Genomic DNA, 27787 nt, shown 5'->3' on the forward strand with positions numbered 1-27787 from the left:
AAACACTGTTTAGTTATGTACAAAAACACTGTTTTTTAAAACGGAAATAGCCGACTGTTTTCAGTCAAACTGATGACTCAACAATTACATTCTGACACGACTGTGTTTAATTCAAGTTTTGTTAGTCTAGATGGGGTCGGTGGAGAGTTCTTGCCCCAAGTGGTGGAGTTTAAGTATCTCGGGGTCTTGTTCTCGAGTGAGGGAAAAGGGGAGCGTGAGATTGATAGACGGGTCGGTGCAGCGGCAGCAGTGATGCGGTCGCTGTATCGGACCATCATGGTGAAGAGGGAGCTGAGTCACAAGACGAAGCTCTGGATTTACCGATCGATCTACGTTCCCACCCTCAGCTATGGTCACCAGCTTTGGGTCATGACCGAAAGGATGAGATCGCGGCTGAAATGAGTTTCCTCCGCAGGGTGGCTGGGCGCACCCTTAGAGATAGGGTGAGGAGTTGGGTCATCCGGGAGGAGCTCGGGGTGGAGCCGCTGCTCCTCCACATCGAGAGGAACCAGCTGAGGTGGCTCGGGCATCTGATCCGGATGCCCCCTGGACGCCTCCCTGGGGAGGTGTTCCGGGCATGTTCTACCGGGAGGAGACCCCGGGGAAGACCCAGAAGTTGCTGGAGAGATGATGTCTCCGGTCTGGCCTGGGAACGCCTCGGGATCCCCCGGGAAGAGCTGGAGGAGGTTTGTACGGATCGGGAAGTTTGGGCTTCCTTGCTCCGAATGCTGCCTCCGCGACCCGACCCCGGATAAGCAGCAGAAGAAGGTGAAGGTTCAGTCTAGATCGCTGAAACAAGTAGTTTTCCACTGGCACTATTTCAATTTAACCTTTACAAATACTTTGGTTTTATCTGTGAGTTAGATGTAATACTTGTATAATACTGAAAATCCGCTTTATTTTGGAGATAAAATAAGAGTCGGACGTTAATAGCTTGCTCTTGACACACCTGAGTCTAACTTTAGTCTCAGCAAGCTTCGTTTTCACTCCTTTATTTTCAGCCCATCGCTTTTAATAACGGATTCGTGGGTGTTTTCCTCACGAACGTGTCAACGAGATGCATGTTTAATGAGGTCTCTGGTGATTTAAATTGAGTTCGATCCGCAGTTTTCTTCCCTCCATTTTTGTCGCGGTGGATCTTGGGGGATTCTGAAGTTGTGCATGGCGTCGGCTGCGTCTTGGTCCAGTTTGGAGGCATAAAGCGAGAACATGACCGTGAGGAACAAGAGACCGACTCGCTGGTGAACCGAGCCGCGCTCTTCATCAGAACCCGAGGTCCAAACAGCCGAGAGAGCAGCACCGAGCAGGTACGGCGAACGACCTTTTCCTCCGCCGCGGCTCCGAACTGCGTTCGCGAACGGGACGTTTTTGATAGTTTCACCTCGGTGCAGCGAAAATGTGAATCAGGAAACAATGTTTGAAGCATAGCATCGTTGAATATAATTTCTTGGTCAATTCGGCGCTGGAAACTTGATAAGACATGTATGTTTAAGCGCGTTTTCTGAAAAATGAAGTGAAAACGTGACTCGTCCATTTTAAAATGTCAAATTTTAACCGAGTTATTGTTTTTTTTAAAAAAGAAAAACATGTGATGCATGTATTCTATTTAAAGCATTTCAAATATTGTAAAAATACAGAAGTGTTTAAGTGGCATTTGGTCAGAGCTTGATAAACTTGTGTTGCGTTCACTGTCCTGCTATAAAATTCGCTATAAATCGCCATTAAAAACGAACGTTTTTTTCCATAAATAAGTGGAGTTTTGCTGTTTGTTGGTGGCACATACATTTATTTAATGGATTTATTTTGCAACAGTCTGGAGGCTGCTTGTGAATGAAAGCTTTTGTTGTGTTTTCCAGGCAGCTGCAGAAGAGAAAGGGAAAACTGAGGTGAAATCATCTGCTTGTCTCCAGTTCCTGCACAACAATGGGCAACCACAACGGCAAGGATGGACACTTGCCGACAGGTAACCACTCCTTCAGCTGGTGTCGCTGGAGAATGCTGTTTGTCAAACCCCGAGAGGCGTCTTCCGAAAGATCCCTTGAAGTGAGGTGACAAACAGGAAGCGCAGTGTAACCTATTTCTCCAGCGCCGTCTAAAAATATCACGCTTGAAGGGACTGTTGTTCTCGCCGCCGTTTCTTCCTCCGTGTTGTTCAGAGTTGTTGCCTCCGCTGGTCTGAGCGTGGATTCATGACGTACCGAGTAACGCAGCCTGGACCAGCTGGTCCTGAACTTCCTGGGGCTTGAGACCCTCCATGGTGTTGTCCTGAGCTGGAGGAGAAGCAGGTTCTTTTATTGCTCTGAGTTGGTCCCGAGTGTCGACGCAGGACTTGTAAATAAGGCAGTGGAGCCATGAACTCCATCATCATCATCCGGATGATCTTCCTCAGCTTATCCAGATGCTGCTCTGGACTCGAACGTGATGCTCATGAGTTCTTGTCCCCTCAGGTTCTTCTCTAGATTTCTTCCAGACTCCGCCCACCACACCGTCTGAGGGGAAGCTGGCAGCGCTGGCGGTCTCCACCGCCATCTCCTCCAGCCGAGTGCAGGCTGCCTCCCTTCCGTCCCCCATCACCGACTGGGCGCAGAAGCTGCCGGCGCCGGCTGAGTGGGCTGTGATCAGCTGCGACGTGACCTCGGAGGGCGGCGGAGGGCCGGCGCGGGGCAGGAAAGGTCGGGGCTGCCTGGCCTCCCTGCCGTCCTCCCGGGGGTCTCCCTCCGAGCAGAGCTGGCAGGAACGAGACAGCGGCCTGGGCGCGGCGGTGGCGGACGCCTCGGGAGACGAGATGAGCTTGGTGTTCCTGAGTCTGATGGAGCACTACAGGAGCTCGCTGGGTCCTGACGCCAACACTGACGCCGCCGCCGGAGCCGTGGGTGAGTTCCCTCTCCGCCCGATGGTTGTGGGGACGGGAGGCGCAGGCGCACCTCCAGACCAGAGGTGGCCCTCCTGAGCAAAACAAGACGTAGAAATTTCAAGTTCTTGTTACTTTTAAAAGTTTTTTTTTTCCCGTTGAAATGAGATTCTTCCACTGGATGATGCTCATTTCACCAGATAATCAAAAATTGAAAATTATTATTTAAAATAAACACCTTGGTAAAAAAAATGCCAAGGCATTCAGCTCTTAAAAATTTAAAATATTTAAAAATTAAAATACATATCATCGGATCACATATTTTAAACCTATAATATTCTATATTACTGCACTAAAGTGGCAAAATATAAGGGACATATCCTGCCTTCTCTCTTGGTCCACGGCTCTCACGCTCGTCTCGGTGTATAATGTGGCCCATTCAGGAGTCGGGTTGCTCTGGACTCCTCAGTATTATGGGATGTTCTGGTAATGACGTTCTCCTTGGTGTCTAGAGCTGCTCAGACGTCTGATCTCAGAAAGAGACGAGCTGTCGGAGGAGGTGCTCGCCCTCAGGGACACGCTGAAGGTGAGTGTGACGTCGCACCTGGTCACTTCCTCCCAGTCGACGGTTCTGATTCTGTCCTGTGATTGGCTGGAAAACACAACAGGCTTTGTTCACTGGTGGCTGAAGGAGTGAAACGAGAGCAACACAGCAGTACATCCTGTCACTTTGACCTCAGAATGTTTTGTTTTTTTTCATTTTATTAGCAACGTGGGAAGTAAAATGTCATTTTTATGTAATAAAACGGTTCATCTTTACAACAACAGTGAACACAAAAAAAACAGTTTAACATCAGTGTTAGCTTGTGTTTTCGTCCAGTGTGTGTTTGACTTTCAGTGTTTAAACATTTAAGATATTTACTTCATGGAAATGTTAAAAATAAATAAGTAAAAACAAAACTTAAGTCCATGAATGTAGAATCAATTGTGTGTGTTTGACATGGTGGAACTGGATGTAACTCCAGTTCTATGAGCACATGCTCCGACCCCTAGAGGCTCTTGCTCTTGGCTTGCATCACTCTGAGACAGTAAACTAGTAATAAGAAACCCATTTGAGGGCTCGCATGCACTCACAGAACTGGAGTTACATCAACTTAACCCCACTCCCCCTGTGAGAATTGCTGTAGTAGCTCATTGACTTGGCTCCGTGTGACCCACGTGTCGTCGCAGTCGGAGAGGTCCGAGTGGCAGCAGTTCCAGTGTGACCTGCAGACAGCCGTGTCCGTGGCCAACAGGCTGCGGGTGGAGTCGGAGCAGAGCCGCAGGGGGGCGGAGGAGCAGCTGGCCCGGACCCAGAGGGAGCTGGAGGCTCTGAGAGCGGAGCACAGCGACACCTGCAGGCGACTGATCCAGCTGCAGCAGCAGACTGAAGAGGCCGAGGAGCAGCAGCAGCAGCAGCAGCAGCAGCAGCAGGAGGAGGAGGCGGTGGGGAAGGATGGCGGAGTGGAAAGTGAGTCAGAAGGAAGCAGGGGTCAGACGGAGATCAGGTTCTAACCTGGAGCCTCGTGAAGCAGCAGACGGAGCAGAGAGCCTGCAGCTGACGGGGAAGGGGGTCGCCGAGGGCTACATCCGGAGTCTGGCAGCACATGAGAAGAAGCGGGAGCAGAGAGAGCCCAGAAGGACTGTGCTGCCCGAGAGGTCCTGGTGAGTCCACGGGAGCTGTGACCCAGAGCCGCGCTGACGTCCCTGTGTCCAGGAGTCTCTCCAGAATCCCCACCGACGCCTTCAGCCAGAGGCACCACTCGCTGAGCACCAGCACCACGTTACCTCTGTGCAAGGTAGTGAGGACGCGGGCTCGCGGCCGGGAGGCAGGAAGGACTGACCCTGGCTTGTCTTCTCAGAAGGAGGAGCCCAAGCGGAGCAGGAGGTCCGACCAAGGTCTGCTGCGGCAGGACAGCTGGTCCAGCTTCTCCGCCGGTACCTCAGTGACGTAGAGCCACCTGTCTGAGTGAGTGACAGACAGATGGCTGAACGCGTGTCTGTGTCTCAGGTAAACCCGAGCAGGAGCAGAACCCGGACCCCGGCAGGTGAGTCCTGTGTTCAGGTTCAGTCCTGACGCGGAAAAAACATTCCAGCCTCCTCTTTCTTTCCTGACTTTGAGACGCGTGTTTTCCTGAGCTGGTGCCACTGGTTTCCTTCTGCTCTCCTCTCTGTCTCTCAGCCTTCATTTCTGCAGAGATTTCAGCTGCACACATCACTTCTGTCACTTCAGCTATTCATGACTTGTCCTCCTGTTCTACACTGCTCTGGTGATTCATTTGGTCTGTTCTTGCTTTAGTGTATTTTTATCAATATGCGCATTTCAGTTTCTTGTTTAAGTATTTAGGACTTTTTTAAAAGCCCCTTTTTCTTTCATTGTTCAAAGACTGTTTGGGCTGTCGCGGGGCTTCTCGCATGAAAACAGCACTGTGTACCATCTTCCTGTCAGCTGCATTCTGGCTAGTGCGAGGGCCGTGCACAATCATTTCAAATAAAAAAACAAAATGGAGGTGGGAGTCATGATGCTAGCTTCTGAGTTTCCACCTCAGAAGTTGAACATCATCATGTTCCTCAAACAGCGCTCCCTGGTGGTGTTAAGATAAGTTGCAGCTCGAATTCGACTGACGATTTTTTTTGTTTTTTAATGCGCATAGAAATGGCTTTTAATGCGCATAGAAATGGCTTTCCTTAGACTCCCCATGTGTATTATCAGCTTCAATGCGATTGACGCGTGTTTCTGTGTGTAATTTAGCAAGATAAATAGTCTTCAGTAGACAGCTTAATTGAATAGATGCACTGCTGAAAATCTGTTTTGATATTGACCACAACAGCACTTCATGATTGTAGTTTTTCCACCGGTAGAGGGAAGCAACACGCATTTCATTTTCCCCTCAAAATGGCCGACTTGGGAGCTCCAGTGTATTAAAGGACGAACAGTTGCCATTTGTGTCGTTTTTATTTGGTTGAATCCAAGTTGCAGTTTGTCTTCTCACCACTTGGGTGAGCTGTTGGCTGCTGCGTCCCAATACGAAAAGGAACATGGCGTGTTCTGAGTTAAGGCAGAACTGTCACTGTGCAAGTGCGTCTCGATTTTGTACACTTTTCTCTCAACAGCTGAGCTTTTTTGCCTAATTTGTTGTTTAGCTTAAATCTTTTGAGTGCCTCTTCAGTGTGGATGAGCTTTTCCAAGTTACTCCGGGTGAGTTCCCGCCGGGTGAGTAACGCCGCTACTCTGGCCTCAGACCTCAGGACGGGTTCAGCGCTCTGCTGCGGCGCCACGGCGGCTCCAGGAGGAACTCGCTGCTGCGCTGGAGCCAGACTCGAACCGATGGCTACCAGGTGCGTGACCGTCACGGGCGCCGCAGACTGGGCGCCGCCGCGGCTGACCGGCGTCTTTGCTCTGTGGCAGAACATCGAGGTGACCAACTTCAGCAGCAGCTGGGAGGACGGCCTGGCCTTCTGCGCCCTCTATCACTCCTACCTGCCCGAGCGGGTGCCCTACCTCAGCCTGGACCCGGCCTGCAAGGTGACACACAGCCACACCCTCCCTCCATCACTGGGGGGGCTGAGTCAGCAGAGGTGGAAGTGCTAGAGTTCTAAATATCACAGTAAATATTGAAAGATTTTAGAGTGAAAACACCAGTGTATGGGAGCAGGTGACGCTCAAACGGCTCTATATGTGGAGATCGAGAAGCGCTACACTGCTCTCCCACCAGCAGCCGGACATCGCTGCAGGAGTTTCTCTCTGGATCACGGTAGAAACGTCATGTCAGTGAAAGGTGTTCAAGAAACCACACACAGCACCTGAGCCTCTGGGTCTCTCCAGAGCTCCTTCCAAACCCTGAACCTTGTGTAAACACCAACTTAGTCGCGCAGTAGCACAACACATCGAATCCCTGACCAAATTCCCTGCCAACACTTTTAATAATGGAGTCATTGCAGTCCGTTTCTCTTCCAAAACCTCCCCAACTTTCACAGCATCTGTAGACACAGAACCTTCGTCTTCCAAGTTCCACCAAACATAGCTGGACTTGTTGCTGCCAGCTCAGCTGCTTCTGCTCTTCTCTGCAGAGGGAAAACCTGGACTTGGCCTTCACCACGGGACAGTCAGTGGGGATCCCCGCGACACTGGTGAGACACAACCTTCTGTCAGTCAACGCTCCACTGTTCGTAATGAGGCTTGGTGAAGCAGTGTCCTTACTGTCAGAGCCCACTAGAGGGCCCTCTCTGCCCAAACGTCCTAACATTTGAACAACAGTTCCACAGGAGCCTCGCATCAATGTTGAACCAAGGCTGCCCTCTAGTGGGCTCTGAAAACATGGGCACTGTTTCATGAAGTCTCAGCAGCCCATCGCTGTTCTGGAAGGGACATGCGTCATGTGAGGGGACATTCTGTGTCATGTCAGGAGACATGGTGGGGGAGGTGTTATCAAAAGTAGCTGATGACTCTCGAGGTCCTGGACTGGTGCACCTCTGCTCTCCATACTGAACAAACAGGAAGTGATTTTCTCAAGGCTGGTCATCAGCTGGAGACTCGGGGTAGAGCTGGAACCAAACCTGAGTCCGGCTGGATCACGAGTCTCCTCATGGTGAGGAGCTCGGGCGTCTGCCAGAGACGCAGAGTAGAGCTCCTGCCTGTTTCAGACCATCCCCGGGTTTCACTGCCTCTTTGTTTCCATGACGACAGACGGCCGAGGAGATGCTGAAGCCCGGCGGACCGGACTGGCAGAAGGTTCTGGACTACGTGGAGAGCATCTTCCGTCACTTCGAGGTGTGAGGCGAGGAACCGCCTCGGAACACTGTTGACTTTTAGACATTTAATGGAGCGACACGCTTGAACGTTCATTCACTTCCTGGTGGCTGCATGCGTCCTGGATTTGCACCTTTACTACGAGCACTTTAACTACCGTGGCAGTTTTATTTCCTTTTAGACGGACGTGTGAGAAGGTTGGGCACTTGGTTTTAAACCGCATCTGCTGCTGCGCACAGACACCCCCACGACACTGATGCCTGTTTTAGCCTCGGTCTTATTTATATACCTGTGAAAACATTTTACGTCATGTGTGAACATCAAGGTTGCATTAATAAAGTTATTCATGTGGACGCTTCGCTCTTTACGTTCTTTATTCTCAAAACATCTTATTCCACATTAAAAGTTAAAAAATGTATAAAAGAAAAACAAGGAAATAAATACTGACAAACAATAACTTATGGAATTTCATAGGTCGTGTGGCTGGAAGTGTTGCCAGGTGTTTCTAGGAAGCGGGAATGGCGCCTCCCATAGGTGGCGTGGAGAGCGGCGGCAGGAGCAGGGCCTTGAGTTTGGCTGACATGGCGGCGATTTCCGGATCCTGAGTTTCGTACATTTTCACCAAGCGGGCGAACTTGAGGACCCCTGCGGGACGAGCAGAGGAGGCGCTGGTGAGTTCTGCCGCTCACATCGTTGAGACTGACGTCCAGATTACGATACAAAACCTCGTGACGTCACCGCGGGTCACAACGGCAGCATGAGCTACTGCAGACTGACGTCCAGATTACGATACAAAACCTCCCATGAAACAAGAATCCAGATGATGAATTACAAAGAGACTCACACTCCAGATTAACCACACACATGATCGATGATGGAGCACAGCATTGCAGATGACTAGTGTTGACTGAGGCTTCATGAAGCAGGGTCCTCGTGTTCAGAGGCCACTAGGTGGCACCACCTGACCAAAAATCTTGTTTCAGTGATATGTTAAACCCAGACTGCCCCCTAGTGGGCTCTGACAACACTGTATCACGAAGCCTCATCAGCCCTGCACCACGGGTCTCTGTCTCAACAAGCACCTTCCATCACCCCAGGTTACTGTGACCACAGCTGCTGCTGGAGCAGATCACAACTGCCCCTGGGTGCTGAAGATCACGGGACTAAACCAGGTGCAGCTCACCCTCGCCCTCGTTGTTGAAGCCGTAGGCCTTGATGACCTCCTGCTGGATCTGCGTGGCCACCGGCAGCACCAGCTGCAGCATCTTGCCCATGTCGTTGCAGGCGCCCTCCCGGGCCTCCTCCATCCTCGCCGCGTTCTCCGGCGCAGCAAAGGCCTGGATCACCTCGCTCAGCACCACTGTGAGGGAGTCAGGCGGCGCAGAGTCAAGCTGTGGGCGCGCGCGCGCACGCGCGGCACGGGTGGCTCACCTCGGGTCTGCTCCACCGTGAGCGTGGGCTGCTGCGCAGGAGCCGAGGCCATGTCCGCCGCGCACACACGGGCTGCTGGAGAGCTGTGGGTACCGCTGCGGTTTCATCACAGAAAGAAAGGTTTGAGAGAGACAACTTCGCATCGCTGTAGTTATGAACCACACGTCACGTCTGGCTAAAGACGTTGTGCCCTGAACAAGTTAAGACCGAGCATCAAACGGAGGAAACTGGGGTCCGTTGTACAGAGATCCACAGACAAACTCGGTGATATAGCAGTATATAATGGTCGACTTTCATCTGGCGTGAAACAATGTGTAGCACATTGGTCGCTCTAAATCACAATCTCCCCGATAACAAAGGTGTTTGCTGGACTGAAACGTGATCGTCCTCACGCGTTGATGTTGTGAAAACAACTAAAGCGCTGTTCGGTTCGATCCGTGTCGTGAATACCTGGAATCTCGGCGCGAGGAAAACAAGCAGTCGGTTAGCCGCTGTCGAGCCAGCCACGAATCTGTTGGGCAGGAAGTTCGCGACACCGTTTACGGCAGAGCGTCGCGACGTCACTTACGGCAGCTGCGTGGACTTGTAAACAAATGCGTGTTCGGCGGTGAAGTGAAACTGGCGGTTTCACCTCGCCGTCTGGCCACTTGCGCGACGATGGAGAAGAAGTTGGCGGAGTTCAGAGAGCGACGACGGGCGGAGGACGTCCTGAAGAAGGAGCCGAGCGGTGAGCCACAGCCGGAAAGTGAAGTTACTGAGAGTGGACAGGCGGAAGCGACGTCCGAGAGCAGCCGCTCTGCTGCTGCTGCTGCTGCTGACGACCCTCGACGTCAGGTGCGGTCCAGCTGTTTCAGGGAAGTTTATATGGGTGTCAGTTGAGCGGATCACGTGTCAGAATATCCAGTGTGACCGCTCTGCCTCCGCAGGATGGCAGCGACTGGCTGCTGGACAGCGCTCCGGGTCGGTGGCTCGCCTCCCAACACCGCCTCACCTCCCACCTGTTCGCGCTCAAGCTCCTGCTCTGGCTGGTCCTCCTCGGGCTCTTTGCTGAGCTGGAGTTCGGGCTCCCCTTCTTCGTCGTCTCGCTCTTCTACTGGCTGTACGAAGGGCTCCGGAGTCCCGCGCCTCGTCAGCCCGGAGAACTCAGCGCTTATTCCGTCTTCAACCCGGGGTGTCGCCCCCTGCTGGGGAGCCTGACGGCGGAGCAGCTGGAGGGCGAGATGGGCTACAGACCCCTGGCCAACACATGACCGCGGTTATTTGAATGGACGAGCACTTGGTTTGGGTAATTCATGCTTTTTTTTTTTTTTCTTTTCTTCAAAAATCCAACATTTGATCGTTTAATTTTGACTTCTATTCACGGGTGTTACCAAACAACTGAGACAAAAATAAACAGAAGTCAATTTCGTTTTCTCTTTGTGACATTAATAAAGTAACAATCATAGTGATGGTCTCACGAAGCTTCATGAAACAGTGCCCTGGTTGTCACAGTCCACTCCAAGATGAACAGTGAGCATGTGGTTTTGGGCAGTGGTCTCCTTGTAGTTTCCATCGTCACAGTGGTGTACATCCTGACAGTGACCCTCTGACCATCTGTCAGTCGGTGAGCCAGGAAAACTGAGTCGGTTTCGTCTGTTTTATTCCAAAAAGCGTCTGTCTGCGGCTACTCGGCGAACTTGACGGGCGCTAGGACCTGGTGACCGCCGCCACTTTGAACCTTCAGACGGCGAAAACTGCTGCCTACCAACTTCCGGGTTCGCATCGTCTCCCTTCACAACAAACGGTGCAGCGCATAAACTTCACCGTCAAGCCAACACGTTACGGCTATTTCCACCTTTGCTCCGTGATCGAGCCGAGTGAGGCAGATTTGTACGACGTCCCTCGCCGCCATTCTCTGGAGCCGACACTTCCGTGTTGGGAGGATTAGCATCTTGACAGCAGCCGGCGCTAGCTCGCTGGGTAAAAGGCAGTTCACGTCACCGCGCTTTCAAACGCTGCCGAGGAAACCGTCCGATCCCAACTGACCTCTGTCCATGTTCATGACAGTAAGTACTGGACCGATAGCGATCGGTTGTTTTGTGTCGTGTTCTAGACTTGGTGACGGCGTGTTAGCTCGGATCACGCCTGAGAAGTGGCTACCTGGCTGGACGGAACCGTCCAGCCGCCTGTTGAACCTGTCTTGAGAGTCAGAGCCGAGCTGTCGTGTACCGGCTTGTGTTGACTCCAGGGATGTCTGGAAGCCCAGCGGTGGTCATGCGCCTGGTGGCGTCAGCCTTCTCCGTGGCCGAGCGCGCAGGTGAGATCGTGAGGAAGGTTCTGCACAGTGGAGAGCTGGGGATCGTGGAGAAGGTGAGACGGGTGCAGCCTCGAGGCCTGTCGACGCTTTATGGTCTTCCCCTCTGTACAGACCGGCGCCAACGACCTGCAGACTTTGGCCGACCGCCTGGCGCAGCAGAGCATCTGCGCGTCACTGGCCAGGCGCTTCCCGAAAGTCACCATCATTGGGGAGGAGGTGAGGAGGAGGAGGAGGCTCGCTCCTCTCTCACTCCACAGTGAAGTGTGTTCTCTGCTGTAGGACCTTCCATCTGAGGAGGTCAGCGAAGATCTGATTGAAAGTGGCCAGAGTGAAGAGATTCTTCAGAAGACGTGTCCAGTGGAGTTGAGTGGGATCACTGAGGAGGAGGTGAGTTCCTCAGCCGCTCCCTGCCTCCTAACCTGAACTGTGGGACACCAGCGCCTCACATTTCATTGCAAAAAAAAAAAAAAAACGATCCTCAGAATCTGAAGAGTGACGTTCCATCAAAGCAGCCACAGTCATGGTTTAGATTGGACCTGGCAGCGGTAACTTGCTGAAGAACTCGCTCCGCCACACCACGCTCTCTGTCAAAATACAACTTCATGAATGAGAACGAAGAAGTCAGTCCCCTCCTGCTCCATTGTTGACATAACTCGATGGTGTCAGACCCGCAGAGCTCAGCACAGACGGAACCGTGGCACAGGTGAGCGAGACAGCAGGCTAGAAACCTTGGTGTCTTCACTCTGGCAGAGAAAACGGTGGTATTTTTTTGTTGTCACGCTGGATGGAAAACATTCAAGGAAGGTTTGGATGTCTCAGAAACTTAAAAACCTGCTCCAGAGCTGATGGAAGCAGGGAGCAAATAGGAATCTGTCAATCCAGCAGCAGCCTGTACAAACTAAGTGTGACACGTTGTCTCCACTCAGCTGGTGGTTTGGGTGGATCCTCTGGACGGTACCAAGGAGTACACGGAAGGTGAGCCTCTGGTCATCAGGTTCAGGTTTGCTTCTCTCTGGGCCGATGCTGAGTAACTGCTCTCTGCTGCCGCCTCTCTTCTCTCTGCTTCCCTGAGCCATCACCATCTTCAGCCTCACAGCTGCTCCTCACTGACGCTAAAGACTCCCCTCAACTCTTGAGCAAGGCTTTCTGTATGGTATTCTCCTTCTGGACTTGACGTGTGGCTGCTCTCTGAGCACCAACGCCGGCTGTGACCCGGACTGAGAGCCCTCTCCTTCCTCCTCAGGGCTCCTGGACAACGTGACGGTGCTGATCGGAATCGCACACGCGGGCCGAGCCATCGCCGGCGTCATCAACCAGCCCTTCTTCAACTACCAGGTCCTGAGCCACTCCAACCTCCTCATGCCGCTCCTGACCCTCCCCTGCTTCCCTTCAGCTGGGACCCGGCGCACATCTGGGCCGGACCCTGTGGGGGATGCCGGGCTTGGGAGCCTTTGGATTCCAGCTCCAAGAAGCTCCTGGAGACCGCCGCGTCGTCACCACCACCCGCTCTCACAGCAACAAGGTGGTGACCGACTGCGTGGAAGCCATGGAGCCGCACCAGGTGGTGCGAGTGGGCGGAGCCGGAAACAAGGTGGGCGACTCCTGGCGCATGTCCTGTTATATAGAAGCCGGTGGAGGTACCAACTGTGTCCTGCCTGCCGCGAACACTCGCCTCACTCTCATGCTGACGCACACAAACCTGTCGCTGCAGATCATCCAGCTGATCGAGGGACGGGCGACGGCGTACGTCTTCGCCAGCCCCGGCTGCAAGAAGTGGGACACGTGTGCTCCGGAAGCTATCCTGCACGCGGTGGGAGGTACGAGCCTCCTTCTACTGCTAAGGCTACACTTCCCTGCAAGCATAATGGGCAGCACCAGGTCACTGAGCAGCCAGCGTTGGCGTCAACATCAGCAGGTCACAGTGCAGATCAGACGTTCACAGGGCGGTGACCTTCTCTCCTCCCGCAGGGAAGCTGACCGACATGCACAACAGGCCGTACCGCTACCACGCGGACGTGAAGCACATGAACTCCACCGGCGTCCTGGCCACGCTGCGGCACCACGAGGACTACGCCAGCAGAGTCCCCGCCTCGGTGCTGCAGGCGCTCAAGTGCGACTGAGCCGGCGCCACGACGCCGCCTCCTCCACGCCAGACACACACCAGACGCGCGTCACGTTCAACATCACTTCCATTTATTTCACTCGTACAAATCTCTGCACATGGTTTTAGATTTACAAAGCAAAAAAAATCAAAGGCAAAGATCGAATAAATAAAAACACACTGGTTAATAGTGACTTCATTCATGAGCGTCAGTGGAGGAGCCTCAGCTCCACCGCCTGACTGGGACGTATTTACAGTGACATGCAGTGTCATGTGACCGGAAGTGAACACCGACACGTCTGGGAGCGCGCCACCACGACTCTTCCGTTCCGGCGCCGATCGAGTTCCATAGTGCGACTGGAATGACTGGATTTTGTGGCCTGATTGACCATGAAATAAAAGCTGATTTTCCGCCTGTGGTTCTGGTTGTTTCCGGGACATTCAATGGTTCTATAGACTTTTAATTTCCTCACAAAACCAAAAGTGCACATGCGTAGCCACCTTGACGTCACACCTGCAGTCGATATATTAAATATGGTTAAATGAAACGGTCGGACATCGAACATGCTGCAGCTGATGTGAAATAAAAATGGCGCCACGCCTCGCCGCCGCTCTTCACACACAAACGGATCAAAAACGACCGCGCGCGGAGGTCACTTCATCTGGAGTTGAATATTCTGGAATGGACTGAGTTGACACACGATGGAGTCGTTTAAAAAAAAAAAAAAAAAGAATAAAATACCACTCGTGTTGATAAAAATACCCACATCAAGCAAAAGAAGAGAGAAGAACACACTCCAGGACTTGGTGTTTACACATGAACGAGCTGTAGAGGAGGCTGGAGTGTTTGAGGCGGCCAGCAGGGGGCGCTGCTGCAGCTGCTCACCTCTTTTTGGGAGCCTGAGTGGTGCGGGGCGGAGTGACCGGGCGCCCCGAGTTCACTCCTCCGTACTGGTACTTGGCCTTCTTCTCCGAGGGTTTTAGGATCTGGAGACATGAAGGTGAGACAGAGGTGAGCTGGTGTCAGCGCGACTTGGCACGGCCCGAGCTGGAGTCCGCGACCCACCTGAAAAGAGCACATGAGCGACTCGTCCACGCTCATCATCCCTCCGGCGTTGTCGAACTCTCCGCAGTAGTTCGGGGCAGAGAAGAGCGTCACCAGCTGTCGCTTGGCGAAGAACTCGTAACCATCTTCCACCACCTGCCGAGACACAGCGGGTGGGTTTCAAGTCGGACTTTTTCCTTTTTATTTAGTTTTCAATTTTTGTCTTTCAAATTCAGTTGGTTCTAATTGGTTTAGGTTTGAATGAGTTTTGGAAAAATGCTTAGTTTGAGTTGAGTTTTTATGAGCTTTGTTTTTGTCGTCCTTCGATGTTGGGTGTTGGAACAAGATTGAAAATTGTAATAGGTCACAAAAATAGTTTCCATGGAGTTTTGGCCAGCAGCCACGACACCGACTGGACACAATTCGACAAGAGACAATTTCCACATAATTTCAGTTTGTTTTGATTCGTTTTGTAAACAGACAACGCAGCTTCAGTGACTTGTTCTATGAAAAACTTTACTTTTCATTTTTATTTCAGTAAACAAAACTGATTTACAGTTGTAGTTTTTGGGTTTTTAAAACGCTCGGTCCTCACCTGGTGCGCTCGACAGATGAGGTCCAGGTCGTGTCGGTTGAGGAACTTGCTGACCACGTCGGCGCCAAAGGTGAAGGACACCCCCCGGTCGTTCTCCCCCCACCCCTGCACGTCTTTGTCGGGGTCCGACCACAGCAAGTCGCACAGCAAACCTGAGAGGAGACGCTGCATCACAGCCAGTCCAGGTGCCACGCCACCCTCCTCAACCCTCCCACCTGGCCGACTCACGCTTTCACCCACCAACCTCATCATGGTCCTGCTCTTCTTCACCTCCAACATCTGTCCTCCCTAACTTTGTCTCCGAGCGTCTCCACGTGTCCCTCACTTCTGACCTGCTGCTTGCTACACATTCACCATCCTCCAGTCTTTACCTGTGTCTGGGACGTCGGTAGGTCTCATGATGCGGCGAATTTGCTCCATAGACTGAAGATCTGGAGACAAACCTGCAAGGTCACATGACAGGAGATCAGCGTGCTTGGAGACGACGATGTCACCGTGACTCTCCACACTGACCTCCATGGCAGCAGAAGATCTTCTCATCGATGATGGCAGCGATCGGCAAACAGTTGAAACAGTCGGTGAACGTTTTCCAGAGCTTGATGTTGAACCGGCGCTTGCCTGCAGACGGAGACATTTCAAAAACGCACACAGGACAGGTGTGAAACATTTACAGTGAGGGCCCCTCACTGGGACCCCGGCCCTCAGACTCACATTCGTCATAGAAGCCGTAGATGCGGTTGATGGAGGCGCACTCGTGGTTCCCCCGCAGCAGGAAGAAGTTCTCCGGGTACTTAATCTTGTAGGCCAGCAGCAGGCAGATGGTCTCCAGCGACTGCTTCCCTCGGTCCACGTAGTCGCCCAGGAACAGGTAGTTGGCTTCAGGTGGAAAGCCGCCGTACTCAAAGAGCCGCAGCAGGTCCGTGTACTGACCGTGAATGTCGCCTGCAAGGCAGAGGAGCGTCAGCTGACACAGTCAGACTCCATCAGATCTTAGCAGGTGCAACCAAAACTAGAGGTGGTGCAACAATACATTCAGAGAAAAAGACTCCTTTCTACTGCACCACTGATCTCGGATGTGTGGCACCGTGAAGAGGAAGCAGCTTCATAGGAGTCGTAATTATAGCCACGTCCACCGCAGGAGGTTTTCTGTGACCCAAAAACATGTCTGATGCTGATCAGCCAGCTGTCAGGCTCTTAAGAGCATGCTGAAAAACCGGACCAGCACCACGGCCTCTGCCTGCTGAGTGCAGCACATGTGAGAGAAGGACGTCCTGCACGCAACGATCAGCCGTGTCATTTGTTTATGGCAAAGAGAGGCACCAGAACTTTCTTCATCTTACTAGATTTTGCCAAAAAAAGAACCCTGACATCGCTTGTAACGTGTGTGGCGCACCATAATTAACTCACCACATCAAAGACATGAGGAGTCTTGTCTCACCACTGATGTAGACGCTAATCCTCAGACATCTCACATGATAAAATGAATGAAAAACACAACATTGAAGTCGACAGACTGTGGGACTAGTACAGGGCATCTAATCTAATCTGATAGGATGGTAGTGGTCATCAGTGCTCCTTCTTTAACAGACAAATCCAGAGTGAAACTCATCTCAGACTGCGTGTTTATTTCATAGGATTGTTTCATAAGTGATAAAATAATCTGCCATCCTTGAACAATCCAGAAAAACAGCCCAACATAAGCCCAGCCAGGTGGAAGTCCAACTGCTGCAGACCTTAATCCAGAAGAGGCCAAATGTGTATTGTTGGTGTTTTAAATCTAACAGTAAGACAGAAGATCTGGTGCAGGCAGTTTCCACCTCAACATGTACTGTACTGAAAAGGGACGCAGCAAAAGGCCGACTTCTCAGGCCCAAAATAACTCCCTCCATCTCCGAAGACCAGCAGCCGACCCACAGAGAAAATCCTGTTCAGAACCGCCCTCAAGAATCCAGCGAAAACCGATATGTATGCTTCCAAATCACGCGCGCAAAGATGTGAATCAGGGACAGCTTTCTCACCACAGATTTTCAGCGGGGCCTCCAGCTCCAGGAGGATGGGCTGGCTGAGGAAGATCTCTCTGGACTTGATGCAGAGGCCCCGGACCTCGGCCTCCGTCATCTGTACGATCTTCCCCGGACGACATCCTCGCACTGTGGGAGACGAGCGAGAGGACGTCATGAAGCAGCAGCATCAATACATTTAGAGAGGCAGAAACTGAACCAATACAGAAGGAACAGCCATTGCTCCAATGTTGAATTTGTTTTTACAAGTCTGTAACTCAGTGACTCTTTTATTTGGCTCTGACAGGACACAACGGAGCTGGTTCACAGCCCCCTTTTATGAAGACAGGTTTGCGGCGAGTTTGTTTTTGACAGACGAGGAAGGAGCAGCTTGTCTGCTCAGCTGGAGGTGAGTGGAGGTGGTGAGGTCGGTGCAGCACAAACACCAGAGACAGTTTGTCACACAAAACAGCACATATTTTGCTTCAACAGTAACTAGGAAAAAATGAGTCATTACTAATCCAGTGAACAAATATGATTGTTCACTGGATTAGTAATGACTCATTTCATTATGTTTGAGTTCTAATAACAGCAGAGACACTTCAGCGATGTCAAAGCCTCACGTCGTGTCAGACAGAGTTTAGTGGAGTTTAGGACATGACGTGTGAACACTAGTGCCAGGCTGGCTTCAGTTGCTTACTTTAAACACTGCGCCAATTGTTTCGTAGAACACGACTCGAACTGACTCTTTGACCAAATAGCTCAGACTGAAAATGATAGTTTCATGTCCAGTGAAAATAGTTTCACAACTTTGGCTGTTGAATGCACAGCGTTGAGGGTGAAATGAATGTGTTCCGTTCTGAAACGCTGTCAGACGGACTTGTCACGTTTTGAAAGCCACTCTTCAAATGTAACTCTCGCCGATTCGAGGCATGGAGTCACTCGTTTTCTTCATCCCTCACCACTGTTGTTGCCAAACCTTCACCGGTCAAACCGATGACGATGAATGTGGAACGGGAAGTGGCTTGTTTACAGTCCCAGGTGAGCTTCCAGCAAGTCAACACAAGGCAGAGAAGATCCGCCTCCCATCACACGAGCTCCAGGTGCTTGGTGTGCACACCATTTTGTCGTGCACTGCCCAGCCTGGCGTGGCGCAGAGGTCATCCTGGGTGACCTGTCGCCATCTGGGACGGTGGCTTGGAACACTTCACTGCTGGGTCGTAGACTTGGTGGATGTGTAAAGCACGACATTTGCTGGACAAGCATCAGCGGATACGCATCGAAATACTAAACACATTATTTAGAAGTCAACACCAACAACAACCATTGACACTCGACGCGTTATTTCAAGACCATTATTAGCACTGGGCTCCATCTCATGGCGCGTGTTTACAGACGGTTGCTAACAGCCACTACGAGGGGGCGTGTCCGGGAAAACGACCGTCTTCTCCGCCGCCACAACAGACTATATCGGTTCGTTTGCCCCCCGCCGAGACGCATTTGCACTCGACGGATCATTCCGCTCTCCTGCGCGTCTCTGTCGGGCGGCTGAGGCGCCGCTCGGTTAACCAAGCTGCGCCATTTTTTGCGGCGCTCTCCCGACGGCAGTGCTACGCAGATGCTAACGAGCCGCGTCGCCGGCTCTTTGGGAGCTCGTTGGGCCTCGCAGGTGGAAAAATACCGGCCCGCTTCGCTTCACTTTGAGCTGCGAAGCGTGTGCGAGTGCGTGCAGGGTGGGGTTGGTACCTTCCAGCAGGCGGGAGATGAGGCTGTCAACGTTGAGCTCGCTTTCCGCCATGTTTCAGTCACGGAGGAGGGAGGACGCGGGGCAGAGGTCCCTCAGCGTGGACTCGCAGGCTCGTTAAAGGGCCAGTCCTGCCGAACCTGGACGGTGCTACGATGGCCGGGATCACTATTAGAACGGATCAGTAGCGCATCCTTGAAAGTAAACACACACCAATAATACCGTTAGTAACGTTAAACACTTCATCCCACAGTCCCTTAACATTCAAACCAATGGGGTTGGATGGTGGGGACACCCTGGAAAGGCTGCCAGTGCACTTCTGAACAGACACGCACACACACCTCGAGAAAATCACGTCATCAATTCAATGGTTTTTTGATGTGTGAGAGGAAGCTGGTATGTGGGTGCAGGTTAATGCCAGCGACTCTTCCCTACTCTGGGTGAGGCACATTACGCTGCATGTGACACAAAACCACGGCCTTTCAGGTTCAACCCTTCCTCAGCTGTTGTTAACAAAGCCAACAGCTTTCTGCTCTCTGGTTACTCCTCCATGCAAATGCTCGTCCTTCCATCCAGCCAATGAGCCGGCGGGTGTCACGTGTACCAACAGCCCCTCGGAGGCGTGTGTCCCGTCACAATGACAGCCTCTCCCACTTTGCTGTAGAATTCCAAGCATCCCAGATGGACTCGCTGGACCTGGTCAGCCCCTATCTGTTCCGGTACAAGGGGAAGAACTTTGTCGTGCAGGAGGGAAAGACGCCCCAAGATCTGGACAAGCTGCGGCATTTGGAGGTCCGACCCACTGACGTTTACATCGTGGCTTTCCCCAAATCAGGTTAGTGACCAGTGCACTCTCACAGGTGTCCTGCAAGGAACCTGCTTTGGACTCATCTTTGTCATGGGGACCATGGTAACCATGTCCTCCTACACCACAGACCAAACTGCTTGTTTTCCTGTGCCTCTTCTGTGCCTCTCACACCTAAATACCTGGGCCAGTACAGGGCTCGTGTGGGCCAAGATCAGGGCGGTTAACAACTTTGAAATCTTTGCATAAGAAGGAGAAGCTTCAGTTCTAAGAAGGTTTCTGCCTCAAATGCTATTGAGACAAAACCCCAAACCCTGCTGCATCTTTGAGGCTCGAGCTGCAGTGGTGGTATCACTTGAGTTTACTCATGTGTGGTCATGTGCAGAGAAGACCTTGGGTATGAGCCTCGTGGTGTCATTCTTGCAGACTGTCGTGCAACATTCTCCACACGTCTGTGAGTCGTTCTGCATTCCTGCATAGACACAATGCTTATCAAGAACAACACACGAGACTAACTCCAGCTTTAGACGCACAGTTGCCTCCAGCAAGCGGAAGGGAATTTCACGAGTGTTTCTTGTTTACTGTGGGATTCATTTCCTGTTATTATAGCGAGCGTCACGTTCTCCGCCCGCTAGAGGGCCCTCTCTGCTCCAAAAACCTGGGAATTGAACAAGAGTTTCAATGAAACCTCACGCCGCTGTTCAACCAAGACTGTCCTCTAGTGGGCTGTGATGAAGTGGTTTCATTGAAGCCTCATCAGTCCGTTACCAGTGCCACATTTGGCCACTGATCCAGACCCTGATTTAGAGCTGGTCTGGACGGCCACGTATCGATTCCATCAACTTTCACGGCTTCTCGCCGTCCACAGTGGTGAAGGCAATATTGCAAAGAAATACTGCAGCCGAAATGGTCCGGATATGACTAGTTCCAGATCTCTGCTTGGTTCAACATGTAGGCACGTTATGGATGCAGCAGATTCTAGTCCAGATCATGGACGAAGCTCACCCGGACCAAGCGGAGGACGACACAAACAGGAATCGAGTCCCCTGGATGGAGGGCGGAATGGTAGACGACTGTCAACGAGAAAGGCCGGATCCTCGCCTTAATCGCACTCACCTTCCCCCCGACATGCTGCCGCTGGGAGTGAAGGAAAAACAAGTGAAGGTCAGCAAACATGGAAGACAGAGCCCTGGCAAAAGAGGCGGCAGAACCTTTCCTGCCTGCCAATTCAACACATGTCTGTGCTCCAGACCATCTATTTGCTGAGGAACCCCAAAGATGTCCTGGTGTCTCTGTACCACTTCTCCGGCAGCTGGGTGATGCTGGAAACGCCCACCAGCTTCAACCAATTCTTCGACGACTTCATGGACGGCAAAAGTGAGTTTGTGCACCCAATTCTCTGAATGAAATCCAATACAACCCTTTGCTTCACAGCGTTTATGGGTTCGTGGTTCGACCACGTCAGAGAATACTACCGCGAGAAGGACAAGATGAATCTGCATTACGTCATGTTTGAGGACATGCTGAAGGTTGGTGATGTTTCCAGGAGACAGCTCTGGCCTCTTACGTCCGCGGCTGTTGCTGACAAACCAGTTCAGCAGCTCCGCTCCAGTTGTAATTGCATGAAACATTAAGGTCCATTGTTCTGATCTGTAATTCAGTTTTGAGTCAGCGATGTACCAGGAAGAGCGAAGCAGCGGCCAATTCACTTCACGACCACGTTTCTCCATTTCCACCTGTGAATAGTTGCATTTCAGTCGCAGCTGGCAGTGACAGGATGTCAGTGACAGTGAAGAGTCCTACGGAAGCACAAGGGTGACGTTTCCAACTGTGGTGAGAAAATGGGACCATGAAGGTTGACAGTGTGTGGAACAATAATATTTGAGATTCATCACCACACATGCCTGAAGAAACCTTCCCTGGAGGCAGGCAGGCAGATCACCACATGTCGATGGGAGTCAATATTTATCGAGAGTTTGGGTTTTACCTGATCGTGTGCTAATGTTAGCGTCAATATGTACCATATGTGTTGACTCTCAAACGTGAACGGTGACAGGACGCTAAAGGAGAGGTTGAGAAAATATGCAAGTTTCTGGAGAAGGATCTGTCGGATGAAGCCATCCATCGAGTGGTGGAGTCCTCCACCTTTGATAACATGAAGACCAACCCGAAAGCCAACTTCAAGGACCTGCTGGAGACAGGCCGCTACAGGAAGGACAAGCCCACCATGCGCAGCGGTAACTCTGCTGAATTTGCAGCTGGAATGTTGTCGTCTTCAGATCCTAACCGACACGTGTGTGTGTGTGTGTGTGTGTGTGTGTGGGACAGGTAAAGCAGGCGACTGGAAGAACTACTTCACCGTGGCCCAGAACGAGTACTTTGACCAGGTGTTTCAGGAGAAGATGGAAGGAATCCCTCTGGACATCACATGGGAGGTCAAACCCTAATATACGGGAAGCGAAAGACTCAATTGCTATTTTTATTTGAATAAATAATATGGCGTAAAAAATAAAAACCTGATCCGCTTGTTCGTTTTGTTAATCCTGTCCTGAATGTTTGTGTTACAAAGTGGGGGTCCTGCATTCCTTTGACGGAAGCTGTGGCCCCTCCCAACGACATGGCTCCAGCAACACTCACTGGTCCACAGCTCATGCAGACAGCCACTGACCCCTTTAAACAATGAGAACCTTGACCTTCATCGGAAACACATGGGGCGATCAAATAAGAGCTGCCTCCATCAGCTGACCTCATCGATAAGGTCGACAACAAAAATTTGTCGGTGTAAACACACACAGGATGGGCATCGAGAACCGGTAGTTATTCAGAAGCGGAGAGAAAATGTAGCAGAGAGAAACAAGTGCTGTCATATTCTGTATCTCAATGAGTGGGTTCGCATGTGAGGAAAGTTTTGTTTTTTATAAATATGGGTTCACAACTTGGCGCATGTTGAGGCAAACGTTTGGACGGCGTTGGGATAACGTCGCGCACTCAAACTGGACCGGGACCAGAGGGTTCGTGTGAGTTTAAGCCGCTGCATACAATGTTTTGAGGGTCAACTAAATTTACCATTGAGTCATAAATGATTTCCCAGAACAAACAAGACAAACAAGTGGGAAGCAAAGTTTCTTCCAGTGGATCCCGTCGTTGAGAGCTCAGACTGCATGGAGGGAAGACCGGCCTTCTCCCTGGGCCTGTCTGCTGCGGTGATATGGACTACCTGAAGGTGGCACACTGCGAGATCATATACAGCCTGACGCTGATCTCGTGTCACAGCCTGCACTGAGTCAATGAGAATTCTTCACTCACTCTGTAGAGAGACTCTCACTCTGTAGAGACTCTGAAGCCGCGAGTTCAGCCGCGTGACACGCCGCTGCCGTTCCAGCGTCCTCCAGGCTGCTGTTCCGATGGAGTCCATGGACATGATCAGCCCCTTTCTATTCAAATACAAGGGCAAGAACTTCCCAGTGCAGGATGGAAAGACCCCAAAAGACCTGGATGAGCTGCTGCATATGGAGGTTCGCCCGACTGACGTGTGCATTGTCACCTTCCCCAAATCAGGTGGGTGATGAACTTAACTTTTCAATACATTCATTTGAGCCGTTTCCTTCACGGCACAGGCTCCCAGAGTGGAGCGTGCCGGCCGTGGCTTGGGCTCTTCACCCAGCTGTGAGGGGAACAAAACGATTCCATCCCAAAGTGCAGCAGATGTTGAAGGTGCTCAGCCTAACACATTTGAATAGTCCGCATGACACATATTTCAAGACGGAGAAGTGTCATGAAGCCCGGACTGCTTTTATGTAAAATGTTAAAAGATCTGAATCTGTCATAAATGAAGTGCCCTTTCACGGTTTGGGCTTTTTTGTTGTTTTTTTTCCCTCCATCTCTTCATTTATCTCATATTCCATTTCATATTTGTTTTGTATTGTATTTGTGCAAGCGAATCCAGTGGAATGAGTAACGTCTTTCCAGTTTTTCCCCGCCAACTAACCTGATAAGTTTCACGCTGAACGAGAAGTCAGTCTACGGCGGAGCCATTGTGAGTCGGGTCGCCAAAGGCCAGAACGTTTCCACTGGAAGTTGAGCTTGCAGACGTCAGAAATATTCAATACTGCCAACAACACACACACACACACACACACACACAACTCGCATAAACAGAGCAGATGTCATAAGAAAACATCCGTACAAAATGGGTTATAACTAGAGGTGGGATTCGATTAAAAAAACGAATCTAATTCATCGGGGAATTTGTGATGAATTCATCTCAATTCGTCGCAGTTCAATGGTATACGAATATTGGGCACATTTTTCGATGTGAATGAATGTGGTGCATTAGTGAAGCAAGTGATGGAGCCACACACACGGTGAAACGACAGAATAGTGTTTATTCTGCAGCAGTCTGACAACAAATCACCACGGTGTCTATATTCAAGTTTTTATCTCACCTGATTTAAACCAGAGCTCTTTTCATGTCTTTAAATATTTGTATAAGAATTTCAAATACCTTCAGAGTAGTGTGAATTACGTGTCAATGAAATGACATTATTCTGTTGTTGTAAACTTGTGAAAGTCCCACCACTAGTTACAACACAAATATTTCAAATAGTACATTTTAACAAGCTGAATGTTGGGTTCAACACCACCATCTACCAACCCTGCTAGTTTCATTTACAAACTGACTGTCGATTCTGGTGAGCTGCATCTGTAGTGATCAGCATCGATATATATATCTATGTTAACAGATATATTCCCCACAGAAAGCATGAAAACGTCTCAGGAACCATGCAGTGAGCAGTGGACTCTCTGCATGTGACTGAGGATTGGCATGGATCTACAAATGTGTCGGAGTGGCATCTGTTTACTTTAGTCAACATTACGCTGACATATTCTTTGCTCAACTATATTGAAGTTCCTTAAGAAGAGCCGACCTTTTGGAAAATTCCCATGTGTTACCGCGGAACATCTCCATGGGGACGGTCTTGTTTGAAGCCAGGGAGGTCATTTGTGGTTCAACACTGCTCATCTTTTCATACACGGTTCGTAGGCTCGGCGTGGATGCAGCAGATTCTAGTCCAGATCATGGACGAAGCTCACCCGGACCAAGTGGAGGACGACAACAACAGGCGGCGTGTCCCCTGGATCGAGGGCGGGACGCTGGACAATTGTGAAAGGGAAAGGCCGGACCCTCGCCTTTACGGCACCCATGTGACTCCAGACATGCTGCCGCTGGGAATCCAGGAGAAGCAAGTGAAGGTAACCCACCCTGAACAGAAGCGGCCACTGTATCTGAGCACATTTCTCATGGTTGAACTAAGGGACAGGCGATAACTTATCGTACACAATATCCCGCCAAACGCACTCTCCACAGTGACAATTGTTCATCTCACGATAAATTCGATGAACACGCGGCTCACTGGCTGCATTGGACCTGCACACGTGGACATGAGGAGAGCGTGACGGCGGCGTGTTCTCCAGCTCCGCGGCGTGCGACAGTTGTGGAGCGTGTGGTGGACTGTGGTTCACCATGGTAGTTTGAAAGTGATTTTGAATCCAGGGAACCTTTGATCATGACACTGGTCGACTCTGAGTCTCTGGATCCCTGTTTCTTAGATGAGATGGAGTGGTCCTCACAGGCTCTCTGACGCGCTCCTCTGCCTTGGTTCACATCAACACATGCAGCTCTCCTGCTGCCAAGGTGACAACAGTTGGATATTGGCGGCGGCGTCCTCTTCCACGTCTCCATTAGGCTTCACTGATGGAGGACACACTCTCACAGGCAGCGCTAATGCTACGAGCCGCCATCAGTTAGGGACCGTCAACAAATTCTAAAGCCTCAAAGTATGAGTGAAATCTTCAATAAGGCCATGGAAAACAAGCATTTTAGGAGAGAGAATTGTGAAAAGGTTTTCATCACACAAGATTTTGAGAACAGAATCTGACTCAATGATCATTTATTGAGATGCAGCAGACAGACGGCTCAATCTAACCCCTAAATAAAAACCACCGGCTTCTACCAGAGACGTGAAACATTGAATTTCTCACCTCTAGACTTGGTTCACTATTATAAATAATAAACTAATAATGATGCTGGAGACAAACTCCAGTAATACGTTTCATCATGAAACACTTTCAAGAGAGACTGTCGTCTGTACGACACATGGAAGAGAATGAATGTGATGTTATCGCCAAAATGACCACATTCATCGCGATAACTTTCTTTGTCCATATCGCCCGACCCTAGTTGAAATGTGGCCCAGACGTTGATAACTTTATCTTTGGGGCCCGACGCTAAGATTTCAACCCCCTACGCCAGTGGTGCCCAACCAGTCGATCCTGTCGCCCTGACAGCAGGTTCCATGTGTTGCAGCTCTGTGCAGACTGACGGATGAGGTAGACTCTCTGCCCTCGCTCCTGTCTCTCGTTCCGACATTCGAGCTTGAATTCCTCCCCTGAGTGGGAGAAAGCCAGAGCACATCACACGCCCTCCACGTCTCGCTTCCCTCCTGACATTGCGTGTCACACTTAACTCCATGTCTGTGTGAGTCACTCATAAATACATTGTCAAAGGGCGTTCACTGAGTGTTCCGGCGAGCCGGCGGATCTTGATAGACCACAAACGATCCCTGGTTAGATCCACTCTGCTACACCCTACACTCCAGCTTAAGAATCTGAAGACAGCACATAATAAAGGACGAATTCCGGGGCTCACATGTGTGACACAAACAACAAAAAAAAAGAGTAATTTTCATCGACGCTAAACTGCTGCATGTGGTGTCTTTATATTTCTCAGACCATCTATGTGATGAGGAACCCCAAAGACGTTCTGGTGTCTCTGTACCACTTTTCTATCAGCTGGGTGATGCTGGAAACTCCCAAGAGTTTCAATGAATTCTTCGACGACTTCATGGACGGCAAAAGTGAGTTTGTGCACCCAATTCTCTGAATGAAATCCAATACAACCCTTTGCTTCACAGCGTTTATGGGTTCGTGGTTCGACCACGTCAGAGAATACTACCGCGAGAAGGACAAGATGAATCTGCATTACGTCATGTTTGAGGACATGCTGAAGGTTGGTGATGTTTCCAGGAGACAGCTCTGGCCTCTTACGTCCGCGGCTGTTGCTGACAGACCAGTTCAGCAGCTCCGCTCCAGTTGTAATTGCATGAAACATTAAGGTCCATTGTTCTGATCTGTAATTCAGTTTTGAGTCAGCGATGTACCAGGAAGAGCCAATTCACTTCACAACCACGTTTCTCCATTTCCACCTGTGAATAGTTGCATTTAGGTCGCAGCTGGCAGTGACAGGATGTCAGTGACACTGAAGCTCTGAGTCCTACGGAAGCACAAGGGTGACGTTTCCAACTGTGGTGAGAAAATGGGACCATGAAGGTTGACAGTGTGTGGAACAATAATATTTGAGATTCATCACCACACATGCCTGAAGAAACCTTCCCTGGAGGCAGGCAGGCAGATCACCACATGTCGATGGGAGTCAATATTTATCGAGAGTTTGGGTTTTACCTGATCGTGTGCTAATGTTAGCGTCAATATGTACCATATGTGTTGACTCTCAAACGTGAACGGTGACAGGACGCTAAAGGAGAGGTTGAGAAAATATGCAAGTTTCTGGAGAAGGATCTGTCGGATGAAGCCATCCATCGAGTGGTGGAGTCCTCCACCTTTGATAACATGAAGACCAACCCGAAAGCCAACTTCAAGGACCTGCTGGAGACAGGCCGCTACAGGAAGGACAAGCCCACCATGCGCAAAGGTAACTCTGCTGAATTTGCAGCTGGAATGTTGTCGTCTTCAGATCCTAACCGACACGTGTGTGTGTGTGTGTGTGTGTGTGTGTGTGGGACAGGTAAAGCAGGCGACTGGAAGAACTACTTCACCGTGGCCCAGAACGAGTACTTTGACCAGGTGTTTCAGGAGAAGATGGAAGGAATCCCTCTGGACATCACATGGGAGGTCAAACCCTAAAATACGGGAAGCGAAAGACTCAACTGCTATTTTTATTTGAATAAATAATATGGCGTAAAAAATAAAAACCTGATCCGCTTGTTCGTTTTGTTAATCCTGTCCTGAATGTTTGTGTTACAAAGTGGGGGTCCTGCATTCCTTTGACGG

At 50.8% G+C, this 27787-nt stretch overlaps 7 protein-coding genes across 13 annotated transcripts; 5 read left to right on the top strand and 2 right to left on the bottom strand.

The window, feature by feature from the left end:
• Positions 1-954: 954 nt before the first annotated feature.
• si:ch211-195o20.7 (cytospin-A) lies at positions 955-7991 on the top strand. 2 transcript variants are annotated; one of them, XM_053881944.1, is made up of 13 exons: positions 955-1307; positions 1857-1963; positions 2448-2873; positions 3364-3437; positions 4082-4361; positions 4423-4555; positions 4608-4689; positions 4753-4828; positions 4902-4938; positions 6133-6229; positions 6300-6416; positions 6962-7021; positions 7578-7991. In XM_053881944.1, exons 2-13 carry the CDS (start codon positions 1924-1926, stop codon positions 7665-7667), a joined length of 1512 nt encoding a protein of 503 aa, XP_053737919.1. In that variant the 5' UTR covers positions 955-1307; positions 1857-1923; the 3' UTR covers positions 7668-7991. The 2 variants fall into 2 exon arrangements, with proteins under 2 accessions (XP_053737919.1, XP_053737920.1); XM_053881945.1 differs by having other exon boundaries at positions 4426-4555.
• A 5-nt stretch (positions 7992-7996) lies between these two features.
• Positions 7997-10241, bottom strand: grcc10 (gene rich cluster, C10 gene). 2 transcript variants are annotated; one of them, XM_053882023.1, is made up of 4 exons: positions 9640-10241; positions 9072-9166; positions 8824-9000; positions 7997-8285 (listed from the first exon to the last, which is right to left on the bottom strand). In XM_053882023.1, the coding sequence occupies exons 2-4, from the start codon at positions 9121-9123 to the stop codon at positions 8146-8148; spliced, it is 369 nt and encodes a 122-aa protein (XP_053737998.1). In that variant the 5' UTR covers positions 9124-9166; positions 9640-10241; the 3' UTR covers positions 7997-8145. The 2 variants fall into 2 exon arrangements, with proteins under 2 accessions (XP_053737998.1, XP_053737997.1); XM_053882022.1 differs by having other exon boundaries at positions 9522-10240.
• On the top strand, positions 9162-10520 carry saysd1 (SAYSVFN motif domain containing 1). Its single transcript, XM_053882019.1, has 2 exons — positions 9162-9905; positions 9998-10520. Exons 1-2 carry the CDS (start codon positions 9729-9731, stop codon positions 10319-10321), a joined length of 501 nt encoding a protein of 166 aa, XP_053737994.1. The 5' UTR covers positions 9162-9728; the 3' UTR covers positions 10322-10520.
• Positions 10521-10671: 151 nt separating this feature from the next.
• bpnt1 (bisphosphate nucleotidase 1) lies at positions 10672-14458 on the top strand. 3 transcript variants are annotated; one of them, XM_053881985.1, is made up of 10 exons: positions 10672-11116; positions 11299-11367; positions 11479-11583; positions 11647-11754; positions 12294-12342; positions 12456-12515; positions 12611-12702; positions 12761-12958; positions 13079-13184; positions 13336-14458. In XM_053881985.1, the coding sequence occupies exons 1-10, from the start codon at positions 11105-11107 to the stop codon at positions 13485-13487; spliced, it is 951 nt and encodes a 316-aa protein (XP_053737960.1). In that variant the 5' UTR covers positions 10672-11104; the 3' UTR covers positions 13488-14458. The 3 variants fall into 3 exon arrangements, with proteins under 3 accessions (XP_053737960.1, XP_053737959.1, XP_053737961.1); XM_053881984.1 differs by having other exon boundaries at positions 10681-11116; positions 11299-11420; XM_053881986.1 differs by lacking the exon at positions 12456-12515 and having other exon boundaries at positions 10687-11116; positions 11299-11420.
• On the bottom strand, positions 14141-18945 carry LOC128768805 (serine/threonine-protein phosphatase PP1-beta catalytic subunit-like). The gene is made up of 8 exons (XM_053881990.1): positions 18855-18945; positions 17127-17258; positions 15820-16050; positions 15622-15726; positions 15480-15551; positions 15109-15260; positions 14535-14669; positions 14141-14455 (listed from the first exon to the last, which is right to left on the bottom strand). The coding sequence occupies exons 1-8, from the start codon at positions 18904-18906 to the stop codon at positions 14351-14353; spliced, it is 984 nt and encodes a 327-aa protein (XP_053737965.1). The 5' UTR covers positions 18907-18945; the 3' UTR covers positions 14141-14350.
• On the top strand, positions 18841-27347 carry LOC128768804 (amine sulfotransferase-like). Of its 3 annotated transcripts, none has more exons than XM_053881988.1 (6): positions 18841-19687; positions 20630-20821; positions 20908-21034; positions 21092-21186; positions 21714-21894; positions 21986-22139. In XM_053881988.1, exons 2-6 carry the CDS (start codon positions 20648-20650, stop codon positions 22102-22104), a joined length of 696 nt encoding a protein of 231 aa, XP_053737963.1. In that variant the 5' UTR covers positions 18841-19687; positions 20630-20647; the 3' UTR covers positions 22105-22139. The 3 variants fall into 3 exon arrangements, 2 of the variants coding, with proteins under 2 accessions (XP_053737963.1, XP_053737962.1); XM_053881987.1 differs by having other exon boundaries at positions 18858-19687; positions 20613-20821; XR_008416283.1 differs by lacking the exons at positions 21714-21894; positions 21986-22139 and adding an exon at positions 26943-27347 and having other exon boundaries at positions 18862-19687; positions 20613-20821; positions 21092-21413.
• Positions 23062-27667, top strand: LOC128768582 (amine sulfotransferase-like). Its single transcript, XM_053881543.1, has 6 exons — positions 23062-23215; positions 24702-24910; positions 26448-26574; positions 26632-26726; positions 27248-27428; positions 27522-27667. The coding sequence occupies exons 1-6, from the start codon at positions 23062-23064 to the stop codon at positions 27638-27640; spliced, it is 885 nt and encodes a 294-aa protein (XP_053737518.1). The 3' UTR covers positions 27641-27667.
• Positions 27668-27787: the final 120 nt, after the last annotated feature.

The sequence above is a fragment of the Synchiropus splendidus genome, chromosome 12 (genome assembly GCF_027744825.2).
Source record: "Synchiropus splendidus isolate RoL2022-P1 chromosome 12, RoL_Sspl_1.0, whole genome shotgun sequence".
NCBI classification, from domain to species: domain Eukaryota; kingdom Metazoa; phylum Chordata; class Actinopteri; order Syngnathiformes; family Callionymidae; genus Synchiropus; species Synchiropus splendidus.

Excerpts from the sequence above, each read along its gene's own strand:
- LOC128768805 (XM_053881990.1), bottom strand. The coding sequence starts at position 18,906 with ATGGCGGAAAGCGAGCTCAACGTTGACAGCCTCATCTCCCGCCTGCTG. Across the intron at positions 17,259-18,854 it reads CATCTCCCGCCTGCTGGAAG|TGCGAGGATGTCGTCCGGGG; the intron begins GTACCAACCCCA and ends CGTCTCCCACAG. Across the intron at positions 16,051-17,126 it reads GGCCCCGCTGAAAATCTGTG|GCGACATTCACGGTCAGTAC; the intron begins GTGAGAAAGCTG and ends TCTGCCTTGCAG.
- LOC128768804 (XM_053881987.1), top strand. The coding sequence starts at position 19,432 with ATGAGCCGGCGGGTGTCACGTGTACCAACAGCCCCTCGGAGGCGTGTG. Across the intron at positions 21,035-21,091 it reads CGACTTCATGGACGGCAAAA|CGTTTATGGGTTCGTGGTTC; the intron begins GTGAGTTTGTGC and ends TTTGCTTCACAG. Across the intron at positions 21,187-21,713 it reads TGTTTGAGGACATGCTGAAG|GACGCTAAAGGAGAGGTTGA; the intron begins GTTGGTGATGTT and ends GAACGGTGACAG.
- grcc10 (XM_053882023.1), bottom strand. The coding sequence starts at position 9,123 with ATGGCCTCGGCTCCTGCGCAGCAGCCCACGCTCACGGTGGAGCAGACC. Across the intron at positions 9,001-9,071 it reads CACGGTGGAGCAGACCCGAG|TGGTGCTGAGCGAGGTGATC; the intron begins GTGAGCCACCCG and ends ACTCCCTCACAG. Across the intron at positions 8,286-8,823 it reads CTTCAACAACGAGGGCGAGG|GGGTCCTCAAGTTCGCCCGC; the intron begins GTGAGCTGCACC and ends CTCGTCCCGCAG.
- bpnt1 (XM_053881984.1), top strand. The coding sequence starts at position 11,301 with ATGTCTGGAAGCCCAGCGGTGGTCATGCGCCTGGTGGCGTCAGCCTTC. Across the intron at positions 11,421-11,478 it reads AGCTGGGGATCGTGGAGAAG|ACCGGCGCCAACGACCTGCA; the intron begins GTGAGACGGGTG and ends CCCTCTGTACAG. Across the intron at positions 13,185-13,335 it reads TATCCTGCACGCGGTGGGAG|GGAAGCTGACCGACATGCAC; the intron begins GTACGAGCCTCC and ends CTCCTCCCGCAG.
- saysd1 (XM_053882019.1), top strand. The coding sequence starts at position 9,729 with ATGGAGAAGAAGTTGGCGGAGTTCAGAGAGCGACGACGGGCGGAGGAC. Across the intron at positions 9,906-9,997 it reads CTGACGACCCTCGACGTCAG|GATGGCAGCGACTGGCTGCT; the intron begins GTGCGGTCCAGC and ends CTGCCTCCGCAG.
- si:ch211-195o20.7 (XM_053881944.1), top strand. The coding sequence starts at position 1,924 with ATGGGCAACCACAACGGCAAGGATGGACACTTGCCGACAG. Across the intron at positions 4,556-4,607 it reads GTGCTGCCCGAGAGGTCCTG|GAGTCTCTCCAGAATCCCCA; the intron begins GTGAGTCCACGG and ends CCCTGTGTCCAG. Across the intron at positions 4,829-4,901 it reads CTGGTCCAGCTTCTCCGCCG|GTAAACCCGAGCAGGAGCAG; the intron begins GTACCTCAGTGA and ends TCTGTGTCTCAG.
- LOC128768582 (XM_053881543.1), top strand. The coding sequence starts at position 23,062 with ATGGAGTCCATGGACATGATCAGCCCCTTTCTATTCAAATACAAGGGC. Across the intron at positions 26,575-26,631 it reads CGACTTCATGGACGGCAAAA|CGTTTATGGGTTCGTGGTTC; the intron begins GTGAGTTTGTGC and ends TTTGCTTCACAG. Across the intron at positions 27,429-27,521 it reads CAAGCCCACCATGCGCAAAG|GTAAAGCAGGCGACTGGAAG; the intron begins GTAACTCTGCTG and ends TGTGTGGGACAG.